At 49.4% G+C, this 13592-nt stretch overlaps 1 protein-coding gene across 7 annotated transcripts in view; it reads left to right on the top strand.

The window, feature by feature from the left end:
- Nucleotides 1-11748, top strand: part of LOC143288178 (uncharacterized) — a 29987-nt gene extending 18239 nt beyond the window's left edge. For 2 of the 7 annotated variants that reach the window (XM_076596484.1, XM_076596490.1), the window contains exons 2-4: nt 6599-6970; nt 9809-10228; nt 10905-11748. In XM_076596484.1, coding sequence (XP_076452599.1) covers nt 6629-6970; nt 9809-10228; nt 10905-11615 — 1473 coding nt within the window. In that variant the 5' untranslated portion in view covers nt 6599-6628 and the 3' untranslated portion in view covers nt 11616-11748. Of the gene's footprint in view, nt 1-3560; nt 3622-4267; nt 5182-5202; nt 5395-6598; nt 6971-9808; nt 10229-10904 lie in introns of those variants that run through there. The other 5 variants (XM_076596489.1, XM_076596488.1, XM_076596485.1 and 2 more) reach the window with 5 other exon arrangements.
- Nucleotides 11749-13592: the final 1844 nt, after the last annotated feature.

Here is a 13592-nt window from a genome sequence, read left to right as displayed (position 1 = left end):
CCCTCTTGCTCAAAGGTTGAGTGTTGAAATGACTGCAATCACCTTTGTGGGTGTGGCGTTTTCAATGGTGCCCCAGTCGTGATGGGTGTGATACACGAAGACACACACACACACACACACACACACACACACACACACACACACACACACACACAACTATGTCTATGGTATGATATAGGTTTGGGATGAGTGGACAGGTTGGTTTCTTTGCATATCTGTGATAGAATGCCTTCGTGTGGCCGTGTTTGTTTGTTTGTTTGTTTGTTTTTAGACTGTGCGTCTGTGACTGTCGCTCTCTCTCTCTCTCTCTCTCTCTCTCTCTCTCTCTCTCTCTCTCTCTCTCTCTCTCTGTCACACTGTCTGTGTCACTGTCTGTGTCTGTGTCTGTATGGCTCTTGTTTATACGCCTTTTTCTCTGTGAGTCTGCCAGGATATCTGTCTCTGTCTGTCTGTCTCCATCTTTCTGTCTCTCTGTTTGTCTGTCTGTCTGTTTGTCTCTCTCTCTCTCTCTCTCTCTCTCTCTCGTGTATGTAGGTTTATGTCCTTTAATCTAACGCTCATTCACACAATAATAATAATAATAACGATACACAGTTTTTCTATGGCGCGATATCCAGCACCATTGCTGCTCAAATCGCCTTACATCATTCAGTAGACTATAAGCATGCCTTGAAAAAACACATCAACCGCTATCTGACAATGGAAAACATCCAGTGTGTTCATATGAATGAAAAAGCACACGTAAGAGATGAATCAGATTATAAAAGTTATGAAGTAAATAAGGCTTAGATTAAAACAAAATGCATTTCATAACACACAGACACACAGACACACACACACACACACACACACACACACACACACACACACACACACACACACACACACACACACACACACACACACGCTGACATTAAATATCAACTGCGCTAAAAACAAAATTGCATAAGCATTAAGATATTTCTTATTTTCTAACATAGAATTCTGTTCGGACATACTAACATGCCTACACACTTACACACGCGTACCAGAGTCTGATTCTAGACATATGTGTGTGTGTGTGTATGTGCGCGTGTGTGTGTATATGTGTGTGTGTGTGTGTGTGTGTGTGCGTGAGAGAGAGAGAGAGGGAGGTTGACACACAAAAAGAGAAAGAAAGAAAGCTCCACATGACTACAATGGCTTTCCTATCAACAACATTCCTACGAGACTTTGCAATGGATAACAGCGCGCGCGCACACACACACACACACACACACACACACACACACACACACACACACACACACACACACACACACACACACACACACACACACACACACACACACAAAGCGGTCCACACTTTTCCCCCTGGCCGATTTTCACCACCACCACCACCACCACCACGACTACCAGGCAGACAGGCCCCTCGGTTCTAGTGCCAGGACTTTCTAAGACCTGCTACCCCAGAGATAGGGACAGGGGGATTATAGGTATTGCGGGTGAGTGGGGAGGAGCGGCGGGGGGGGGGGGGGGGGGGGGGGGGGGAAGGGGGAGAGGGGTGGGGGTTGTTTTGAAAAGATAAGTTGGAGTGGTGGTTGTGGGAGTTGGTTGGAAGCGATGGGGTGGTGGTGGCGGTGGTGGTGGTGGTGGTGGTGGTGTTGGTGGTGTTGGCGGTGGTGGTGGTGGTAGTGGTTCCAATGGTGTTGGTTGTGTCCTACGTCGCAGAGCTGTCCGGCAAAGTGCCAGAACGGTTTGAGAGAAGGGGTAGTCAGTGTGCGTGTGGGGGGAGAGGGGGGATGGGGGGGGGGGGGTCGGCAGGGGGGAAGGGGGAGGGGATTGAAGCGAGTACTTCTCGCAGTAATTCCCTCTCTTTTTCTGATTTATTTCCTTTTTCTTGTTCTTGTTCTTCTTCTTCTTGTTCTTCTTCTGCTCCTCCTCCTTCTTGTTCTTCTTCTTCTCCTCCTCCTCCTCCTCCTCCTTCTCCTCCTCCTCCTTCTTCTCCTCCTCCTCCTTCTCCTCCTCCTTCTCCTCCTCCTCCTCCTTCTTCTCCTCCTCCTTCTCCTTCTCCTCCTTCTTCTCCTCCTCCTTCTTCTCCTCCTTCTTCTCCTCCTCTTCCTTCTTCTCCTCCTCCTGCTTCTTCCTCTTCTTCTCTTCCCAGGCTATGATGCGCCTTTTTTTTTTTTTTTTTTTTTTTTTAGTGGATTGACAGTCTTATCGGAGTTTAGCAACACATGCTGGTGTGTGTGTGGTACACAACTACAGATCGCTTTGTCAGCACTGATAAAAGAAAGAAAGAAAGAGACAAAATCCAAAAGAATGAAAGAAAGAACAAGGCACAACTTAAAAAAGAAAGAAGGAAAAAAAATAGCTACGGAAGGAATTCTAAAGAGATGCGCGATTTAATCACTTGCTCTAAGTACAGAAGATCACCCTCCTCCACTCGCACACAACCCCCCCCCCTTCCACACGTACACACACACACACACACACACACACACACACACACACACACACACACACACAAATACACAAAGGTGTTCAGGTGAAGCCATATAATATCATGTGTGAGTTTGTTTTGAATTCCGAACGAAACTTCTGTATCAGCGGAGAAAACCCCCTCTCTCTCTCCACACACACACACACACACACACACACACACACACACACACACAGAGGCTTCAATGCCGGGCTACTACCTGCTCCCATGCGGAGGACCCTTTGGTCAATAGGGAGCACGGGGGGTGGGGGAGGGAGGTGGGGCTGTCCAGGTGGGCAGGTGGGCAGGTAAAGGTGGGTGAGGGGGTGAAGGGGATGTGACGTAGGTGCCCCCTTCCCTCCGCTCCCCCCAAGCCCCCCCCCCCCCCCACACACACACACACCAACCCCACCCCCACCCCCCAGTAGCGCAAGCGGGGTGGAGAAGGGGGTTGGGGAACAGAAGGTTGGTGGGGGTAAGAAATAATGTTGGGGGGGGGACGGGATGGGGGGGGGGAAAGAGTAAGGTGTGGAGGGGGGGGGGAGAGGAGGGGGATAGGGGGTGCTATTAGTATTATAAACAAGACGTCCTTTCTGGGATTCCAGAGATTGTGCCTGTGTCAACCCGTTACGTACTTTTGTATAGTGGGTCCACGTAGAGTTTGTAGGTTCTGATGACACCTGTATTCTTCGTGTGTGTGTGTGTGTGTGTGTGTGTGTGTGTGTTCTTTTTTTTAATTTTGACGTCATTTCACTTTGAGTGATGTTAGACGTGTCATATGTGTGTGTGTGTGTGTGTGTGTGTGTGTGTGTGTGTGTGCCCGTATATGTGTGCGTGCGTGTGTCCGCGCCCTCACCCCCACCCCCACCCCCACCGCCACCCATACAGACACACCCACACCCACCTAGCTACACGTTCTTCCTTGCTCCCGATCTCCAACCCTCCACACCCCTACCCCCCTCCCACCCTACCCCTTTCCCTTACCCGTCCATACCACCACCACCCCCTTAACCCCCCCTCCCCTCCTCCCCCACCTACACACGTCCTGTTCTTCCCTCTTCCCCCTCCTCTCCACCACCACCACCACCACCACAGTCCATTAGCTTTCAAGGCAATAAGGAGAGGCTCGTATTGCAGTCAGCAAGTTTTTGGCTGAACAGGTTCGTGTCTTTGTGTGTGTGTGTGTGTGTGTGTGTGTGTGTGTGTGTGTGTGTGTGTGTATGTATGTATATAATATGTATCTACATATAATATCCGGAAGACAGTAGCTGCCGTATGTGTAGTAGTTAGCAAGCTGCAGGAGACATCGTTACTCTTTCCTTCGTCGTTGTGGGTTTGGGAGGGTAGGAAGGTATCTCACGTTCCTTGACTTTCCTCTTGTCTTTTCATTGTTTCTTTCTTTCTTTCTTCTTCTTCTTTTCTTTTCTTTTTTAAATATATTTTTACCCTTTCCCGCATTAGCCCCCCCCTCCCTCCACCGCCTACCCCACCTACACCCACCCAGGTCCCGAAAGAACCCTGTAGTTACATGAGGGCTGGGGTGGAGGGGGGGAGAGTCCTCGCGGGTGAACAGAGCTATGTGAACGTGAGAGGAAAAAGACGGAGAAGAGAAAGAAAGAAAGAAAGAGACGTGGGGGTGGGGTTGGGGTGGGGAGTGGGGCTGAAGAATAGAGAAAAATGGAGGGATTGTAGGTAGGTGTGTGTGAGGGGAGAGGGGGATGGGTGTGTGTGTGTGTGTGGGGGGGGGGGGGGGTGATTGAAGAGGCGGAGGATTGGGCAGGGGAGCTGTACATTGACAAGGGAGGATCCACTGACTGCCGGGGAGGGAGTGAACTCTCCACACACTGTCAGTGTCACCAGTGGAGAGTGCAGAAACTTGACGTGTCAACGCACCAGGGGGTGGTGTAGCGCTTGTGTGTTGTCAGATCGACTGTTCATTTTTTACATGCGTGGATAGACAACAAAAAGGAAAGAAAAAAATCAACAAAACACTGCGTGTCTTAAGACACTCCATAGTTTCATATGTGTGTATATGGTGTGTGGGATCACTCTTTGTGTTGAGATCTTGTTCAGAAGGAGTCTGTTGATGTGACGTGGGGGGAAAAAAGGACATCAGGAAAACACACGTCTTAACTCAATCAGTTCTGAACATGCTATGACCCATGCTTATAGCATTGATCGGTGTGGTGTTCAGAACAAAATGAGTTAAAAAGAGAATTCCAATACCTGACGTCTGCTCAAAAACGAGCGCTGGTTCTGTGAGCATTTGGGATGATTTCACCTGGGTGTTGTGACTGTGTGCTGTAGGAGCCAGTTGCATCGTTCGGACGGGAGAGCCTAGTATGGTCGTAACCTGCTACTGACTGTGTGTTGTATGGAACTGACCAATAGCGTAGTGCGGTCAACGTAGGCATTTATTCACGTGCAACTGTCAAAAAGTTAGAACCAAGCAATGCAACTGGCACCCGGTTCGTTCGTTCCAGGAAATGTTTTCACCACCAAAAACGTGAGGTGAAGAACACAGTGCCACCTTCATCTGTACACACCAAGAAAGTCTGACTTGTGACAAGAGCCGAATTGTTCAGTTCTTGACAAATACGTCCGATTCGAAACGTGATGAGTATTTTATTTGTGTAGTTGCCTTTGACATGTAGCAGTGAAGAAGAAGATGATGAAGATGATGATGACGAAATACTGAGAAGACGAAGAAGAAGAAGAAGGTGATGAATATTAATTTTTATTATGTGTATCTGCCTTTGACATGTAGCAGCAAAGAAGAAGAAGAAGATAATGATAGCGAAGAACTGAGAAGAACAACAAGTACAACACTGAAGAACAAGCAGACGAAGAAAAAGAACAAGAACAAGAACAAAGAGAAGAACCTAATCACATTCAACTACTTCTGTGCTACTACCGTCATTAGTGCATTGTATGTATGTATTTTATTTGTGTTTGTATTTCTTTTTATCACAACAAATTTCTCTGTGTGAAATTCGGGCTGCTCTACCCAGGTAGAGCGCGTCGCTACACTACAGCGACACCCTTTTTTTTTCTTTTTTTTTCCCTGCGTGCAGTTTCATTTGTTTTTCCTATCGAAGTGGATTTTTCTCTAGAATTTTACCAGGAACAACCCTCTTGTTGCCGTGGGTTCTTTTACGTGCGCTAAGTGCATGCTGCACACGGGACCTCGGTTTATCGTCACATCCGAATGACTAGCGTCCAGACCACCACTCAAGGTCTAGTGGAGGGGGAGAAAATATCGGCGGCCGAGCCGTGATTCGAACCAGCGCGCTCAGATTTTCTCGTTTCCTAGGCGGACGCGTTACCTATAGGCCATCACTCACTCAGTCGTGTGCGACCATGACTATCAGAACAGCAGAGGAGGCAACTGCTGTCCCGACTGTCTGGGCTAAAAATTGAGTTTCGTAGGAGTGTGTCTTGCCCAAGTTACATCCCCACTCTCTCGACCAAGAGGGTTTTAGGACGGTTCCCAAAGGCCAGTTAGCCCCCCCAGGCTGCAGCACTAAGAGCCAGTGCAGTTTTGCCTCCTAGTTTGAGAGTCACAGTCCTTCACAAAGGATTAAGGCGTGGATGACTTCCCATTGCAGTGGACAAACCAATGATCATACAGCTCTCTGCTGTTGACCGAACTGTAAGCTCATGGCGATCTGTGATATAAGCTGGGCGTTGGGCCAAGATCATCAGTGTAATATTGAATGTGTTTTTGGTTGACTAAAACAAGAGAACAAACAAACTTTTAGAGAGAGAGAAATATATATATATATATATATATATATATATATATATATAAAGAAAAGGGATGCCTTCTTAAGAAGGTAAACAAAGTCTCATTAGTGCACAACCCACCCCCCCCCACCCCCCCAAAAAAGCCCCCAAAATCAACCTCTCTCTCTCTCTCTCTCTCTCTCTCTCTATATATATATATATATATATATATATGTGTGTGTGTGTGTGTGTGTGTGTGTGTGTGTGTGTGTGTGTGTGTGAAGAGACCACACCAGGATGTCGAACAGGACATAATATAATTGCAACCACCTTTTTTTCACATAAAAGTGTTGACTATTCTCTTTTCTTTTTCTTTTTTTCTTTTTTTTAATCTTATATATATTTATACAGCGTGAACCCGGAAAAAGAGAGGACCTCAGCATGGCCCGCATCGAACGCAAGCTTCACTACGTGGGCACGTGGCGCGAGGACCACGTGACGGACACCACCATGCGGCACATCATCGCGCGCTCGGCGGCGGAGAAAGGTCAGAAGGTCAAGGTCAGGCTGTCGCGCGAGGGCCTCAAGGTCAGCCGCACGGTGCTGTTCCAGGAGAACTTCCTGTCTGCATTTCCCCTGCAGGACGTGTACTTCCTGACCGTCAACCCTCACCACCCCACCTGCCTCCTCTGCATCGTGGCGGACCCCGTCAAGAAGTACCTCATCCTCGTGCTCCGGACCTCAGACCCCGAGGAGTCCAAGGAGATGATTGTAGCCTTCCAGGTGAGTCGGTCTGTGGACATGATTGTGGCCTTCTAGGTGAGTCGGTCTCTGGACATGATTGTGGCATTCTTGGTGAGTCGGTCTCTGGACATGATTGTGGCCTTCAAGGTGAGTCGGTCTCTGGACATGATTGTGGCCTTCCAGGTGAGTCAGTCTGTGGACATGATTGTGGCCTTCTAGGTGAGTCAGTCTGTAGACATGATTGTGGCCTTCTAGGTGAGTCACTCTGTGGACATGATTGTGGCCTTCCAGGTGAGTCAGTCTGTGGACATGATTGTGGGACCTTTTAGGTGAGTCAGTTCATGTACATGATTGTGGGACCTTCAGGTGAGTCGGTTAGTGGACATGATTGTGGCCTTCCAGGTGAGTTAGTCTCTGGACATGATTGGGGCCTTATGAGTCAGTTCATGGATATCGCTGGGGCCTTATAAGTGAGTCAGATCATGGATATTATTGGGGCCTTATAAGTGAGTCAGTTCATGGATATCGCTGGGGCCTTATAAGTGAGTCAGTTCATGGATATTATTGGGGCCTTATAAGTGAGTCAGTTCATGGATATTATTGGGGCCTTATAATAAGTGAGTCAGTTTATGGATATTATTGGGGCCTTATAAGTGAGTCAATTCATGGATATGATTGGGGACTTTACAGGAGAGTCGGTTCATGGACATGACCGTTCCTCCTTTTCTTTCTCATTCTACCATGCCTTCTCCCACTGCTCTAAAAATACATGGATAGCTCATTGGCCAGGAAAGCTGAAGCCAACTGGACGCCATATTGTTTCTCGTATCAGGCCGTCAGTCCGTTGACAAGTCGTCTGCTAACTGGTGGTAGTTTCTGAACTGTAAACGTGTATCTTCGATGAAATCGTGTTATGCTTGCCCCCACGACATGCCAAATGTTGTGTCTTGATTGAAATCTGCCAAGGGTTTATCTACCAAAGTTATTACAGAAAAACAGTGCAGTGACACGTGGCGCAAACTTGCTGTGGAGACACACACAGGAATGTCAGCTTAACTAACGCCGCGAGCAAGTGAAAGCTTGCCGTGAAGCCAGCTGAGCGCTCGGCTGCACATATGAAGTCATCGCTTCGCGCTATACTGACACGAGAAGCAAAATTTGCTGATTGAACAGTTAGCTGGCTTCAGTTAGCAAAGGGGCTCAAAGGAGGCATGCGCTGTCCATGTATTTTTAGAACAGTGGCCTCCTCCTCCCCAGTCCTTTCTCCTCTTCCTCCTGATGCTGTTTAACTCATCTTTCACATTTTTCACTCCAGTTCGCCCAAAATTCCACCCGACACTTATGGCATATATCGCGAACAAACAAACAAACAAACAAACAAATAAATAAATAAACCCCCAGCACCCCGCCCAACCCCACCTCACTCCACCCCAAAGTTACGTGCATACGTGGTGTTTAAAAATGTACCCGATCTACCCGTAAGAGATTGAGGAGTGGGGTGGAGAGTTTGAGGTCGGGCTGGCCGGTGTGTGTGTGGGGGGGGGGGGAAGGGAGGGATGTTTGGGGGGGAGGAGCGTGGGAGTGCGGGGGTTGGGGGGAGGGGGCAGCACTCCCTTCCACAGGGCGAGAGGTGGGGGTAGTGGTGGAGGGGGGGATGGGATAGGGGAGGGCATGCCCAGGGTCTAATCATAGCCTGTCAGGTAAGATGACTCCACTCCCACAAACCCCTCCAGTCTCTACGTTCTTTCTGCTCCTGTTTCAACATCTTTCAGTACAACCACACAACCACTTCCCCAAAAACCATAAACCGTGCAAAAAAAAACATCGTCAACTTAAGTCAGGACTACGTGATTTCGGTGCGGTAAGAACTGTGTGTTCATTATACACAGTTTGGTAGTGGGAAGGGGGAGGGGGGGGGGCGGTGGGGGGGTGGTGGGGGGGAACAAACCCATACCATTCGCGACTACATGTTAATTTGTTTGTTCTTTGGTTGTCTGCGTTCTTACTCTTTGTTTAGCTCTGGTGTGTGTTTCCAGTTGGACTTGTTAGATAATGTTGGTTGGTAAAAACAAACTGTAACAAGGAGACATTTTGAATACATACGTGTATGCGCTCTCTCTCTCTCTCTCTCTCTCTCTCTCTCTCTCTCTCTCTCTCTCTCTCTCTCTCTGTCAGTGTGTCTTTCTATCTCTACGTCTCTCTGTCTGTCTTTGTCTGTCCGTCTGTCTGTCTGTCTGTCTGTCTGTCTCTCTGTCTCATTCAGTCTCTCTCTCTCTGTGTCTCTCTGCCTCTCTGTCTGTCTGTCTCTCTGTCTCTGTCTCTGCCTCTCTCTCTCTCTCTCTCTCACACACACACACACACACACACACACACACACACACACTGACACTATCATACACGAAATACTTGTAGGCGTAACCGTACAATCGGTGTTTTTTTTTTCAAAATGTTTTTTTTTTTGTTTGTTGTTGTTGTTGTTGTTGTTGTTGTTGCAAAGTTGAGTTACTGGTAGTAGTAGTACTTGTTGTTGTTGTAGCAGTAGAAGTAGTAGTAATAGTAGTAGTAGTAGTAGTAGTACACGAGGAAACTTCCCGCAGCCTACTTGGGCAACATGGTATTGATGTTGATACCATCAGCATCAGTATCTATCATCATCATAATCAATATCATATAGTGATTATTTTCACTCGAAAAGTGTCAATACCCATTGCAGCGCCTGAAGGACCTGCCCCCAACCCACTCGGGTGATGAAATATAACCATTATCATTATTGATATTATCATCATCATCATTATCATTATAACTATCGTCGATACTGTTATCATCATTATTATCCTGACACGAGGAATATCACTGTCCTGTTACCGTCTTCGACAGCGCCTGAAGGACCTGCCCCCAGCCCACTCGGGCAACGTGGTGCTGCGGCGAAAGGACAACGGCAACTGGACGCTGCGGGAGCGCAGCCAGCACAACGCCAACCGCCACCTGCAGCAGGCCTTCCGCGAGGCATCCTCCTCCTCCACCGCTGGCTCCCCTGCCGAAGGAGACCCCGCCACGCCCAATGGACACGCCCTGCCTCCACCGTCGCCGTTTTTCGACGCGGGGACACTGACAGAGAGGGGTGACGACGCGGTGGATGGGGGAGGAGGAGGAGGAGGTGGTGGTGGAGGAGGAGGAGGAGGGGTGAGGAGGAGGGCGCATTCGGCGTCGCAGACGGCGGTGATGGCTCCGGTGGCGGGGGAGGGGAGTGAGGAGGAGATGGCCTTGATGCGGCTGGAGGTGGAGCATCTGACTCAGGTTGGTGTGTGGGTGTGGTGTGGGGTGAGGGGAGTGTTGGGTGTGGGTGTGTGTGGGGGCGAGGAGGGTGTGGGTGTGTGTGTGGGTGTGGGTGGTGTGGAGGGTGTTGGGTGGTGTGTGTGTGTGTGTGTGTGTGTGTGTGTGTGCTATGAATGTCAGTGTCATTGTCAGAGTCTTTATCAGAGTCATTGTCAGTGTCACATTAATGTCAGTGTTATTATCAATGTCTGTGTCACTATCAATGTCAGCATCAGTGTCACAATCAGTGTCACTGTCATTATCAGTGTCACAGTCAGTGTCACTAAATATCAATGTCACTATCACTGTTACCATCACTGTCACCATCACTGTCACTATCTCTGTCAGAGTCAGTGTCAAAGTCAGTGCCACTAAATGTCCGAGTCACTGTCATTGTCACTATCACTGTCACACACCATCACTGTCACTATCACTGCCAGAGTCAGTGTCAATAACTGTCACTGTCACCATCACCGTCACCATCACTGTCACTATCACCGTCACCATCACTGTCACTATCACTGTCACTGTCACCATCACCGTCACAATCACTGTCACCATCACTGCCACAATCAGTGCCAGAGTCAGTGTCACTGAATGTCAGAATCATTGTCAGCGTCACCATCACTGTCACTACCACTGTCACTGTCTGCTCCAGGAGCTGCGAGACCTCAAGCTGGTGCTGGAGCAGGTGGGGACCCTCAGACCCTCACCACGCCACAACAACAACAACAACAACAACAACAACACCACCAACGCCAACACCATCACCACCACCACCAACAACAACAAGCTACCCACCAGCACCGCCTCAGAAAAGACCTCCAGGGCAACAGCAACAGTGTCCCACACCAGCAGCGGTGTCCTGGTGAGGGCGATCAGTAACGGGGGCGCGGGGGCCAGCAGCAGCAGCAGCAGCGGCGGCGTCGGGGGCAGCCCCCGGCACGGGGAGGCCCGAGTGTACGTGGAGGATCACCGGATGGACCCGGGGGGAAGGGGGGGGGCAAGGAGTGCCCCTCCTCACAACAAACCGCTCTTCGGTAACGTGCGCGTGCAGCGGCAGATCGCTGTGCCCGAGCCCTCCTCCTCCTCCTCCTCCTCCCCCCCATTCCCCCCCAGGCCGTCAACGGCTACCACCACCACCAGCAGCAGCAGCAGCACGTGCCGGACCCTACCCCCTTCCGCACTTTGCAGCGCCACGCGCAGCCACCAGCACCACAGCCCCCACAACCACAACCCGCTGTCCACGTCAGCCGGAAGCCTTCAGCCAGTCAGTCGCTGTTCCAAACCCGTGCAAGGGGAGGGGGAGGGGGAGGGGCCACGACACGCAGAGCTCATGACCCCCACCAGTACTACTTCCGGTCCATGAGGATCTCGCGCACTTCCGGCGTGCCCAGCACCATCGCCCGGCCTATCGAGGACATCTACCGCCCAGGGTCAGGTCACACGCTGCGGAGAGCCCATGGTCCCGTGTTTCTCGTGCAGGAGCCGGCCATGGACGTCTACATCTCCCAACAGCAGCAGCAGCAGCAGCAGCAACAGTACCAACAGCAACAGCAGCAGTCAGGTGTTGCCTACGTCCAGGTCCACAGAGATGGCATCCCCAGCCCCTCCAGCTCCTTGAGGAGACCCCGGTCAGCGGCCAGCAGCGCCCGGGGCTGGGGTCACGGTGGGGAGGTGAGGGGGGTGTCTGCTGACGGAGGAGAACTGGACGACGTGCTGCTCTGAGGAAAGAGAGAGAGAGGTGGGGGGGGGGTGGAAGGTCGGGGTGGGGGGTGGGGGGGGGGGGGGCAGAGAGTGGTATGTGGAGGAAGAAGGACCTCTTGCTTTGTGTGTGTGTGTGTGTGTGTGTGTGTGTGTGTGTGTGTGTGTGTGTGTGTAAGACGCGGATGCAAACTGGTTTCCATTCGTTCACCAGGTCATGGCCCTTCTGCGAAAAGGGGAAAGGTAAAACTAAACACGTTATAAGGTAAAAAAAATAAAAAAACAAATAATAAATAAAGTGGGGAAGGTGTTGGCGAAGGGACGGGGGCGGGGGGTGTTGGGCAGGTGTGGTTCATTAGCTCCACTGACGGCAATCAATCAAGGAGAAGGAGAAACCTTGAAGAAGTGGGCGTGGCGGCGTCATGTGTAATGAGGGGTGTAGGTAAAGGGCCAGTACTCCCTATTCCGGGCTGAGGTGTTGAAAGGCGCAGTGTGCATTAGAGGGTGTACGATCAGGAAAAAAGAAAGAAAAAAAAACAACAACAACAAAAGTTTCAAAAGACCAGTGGATTGTTCTAACGCTGAAGTTCCGAAGGAGGTGTGTGTGTGTGTGTGTCTGTGATTGTGAAGACACCGGTGTTTGTTCTGGGGTGGTTCTACCCGGCCTACAGGGAAGAATAATTATAAAATCCACCCCACTTGGCTGCTTCCTTCCTTGATTATTTTCATTATCTTTGAACTCTTCCCGCTTTGCGTGTTCGCGCCCCCGCGCGCGCGAGTGCACACACACACACACACAGACACACACACACACACACACACACGCACACACACACACACTTCAAAGATTCCCGTGCTGTCTCTGTGACATGAGTGAAAACACTGCCGCTTGCTTCTCTCTTTTTTTTTTAAATAACTTTTTTTCTTAAAAAAACAACAACTTTTTATACTTAAAAAAAATCTTTTAAAATTTTATTTTTTTACTCAGTCCTCACCCATAGCCAATCACTTGTCTGACAACCTGTAGTTGTTTTACTCTTTCCCTATCGTTTATACAATTAATTTTATACATATCATATATAATTATTTATTTATGTGTGTACGTATCTGTTCATTCTTCAGTAAAGAATGGCGAAATACCTGTCAGTCCCAATACTTCCCCTATTTTTACAGAGGTGCGTTTAAAAAAAAAGAAAGAAAATGAAATGCATTTGGCTGAATCATTGCTGAATTTTATCGTGTTCATGCAACTTCTCAATGAGAGAGCCCGATTTATAGAAGGAGTTTCGATTCTTTCCCCCCTTTTTTCCTAATTAAAAAAATAATAATAATAATCTGCAGTAATTGTTTGCCATTGCGGATCGTCCAGTATAAATTTTCGGGACAGTTGAATGCGAAAACGAAAGTGGAGGTTTTAGTTCTGCTTCGGTCGGAGTCCATGTCACGTGGAGACACTGACGTCAGCCAGCATTCACAGCCTGCAATTCTGTCTAAAGGGAGAGAATCGTTCATTTGCAAAGCCTGCGTCATAACAGCAGTTTAGTCCCTTAGAAACTCGTCAGCTGTCTGGAGAACGGCAGTGAAATGCGGTGAAAACTCCATGCTGTCACTGGCAGACATCGTTTGTGCACGTGCATGTGTG

Source organism: Babylonia areolata, chromosome 12, assembly GCF_041734735.1.
Source record: "Babylonia areolata isolate BAREFJ2019XMU chromosome 12, ASM4173473v1, whole genome shotgun sequence".
In the NCBI taxonomy this organism is placed as follows: Eukaryota; Metazoa; Mollusca; class Gastropoda; order Neogastropoda; family Buccinidae; genus Babylonia; species Babylonia areolata.
This window is presented reverse-complemented; position numbering and strand designations above follow the sequence as displayed.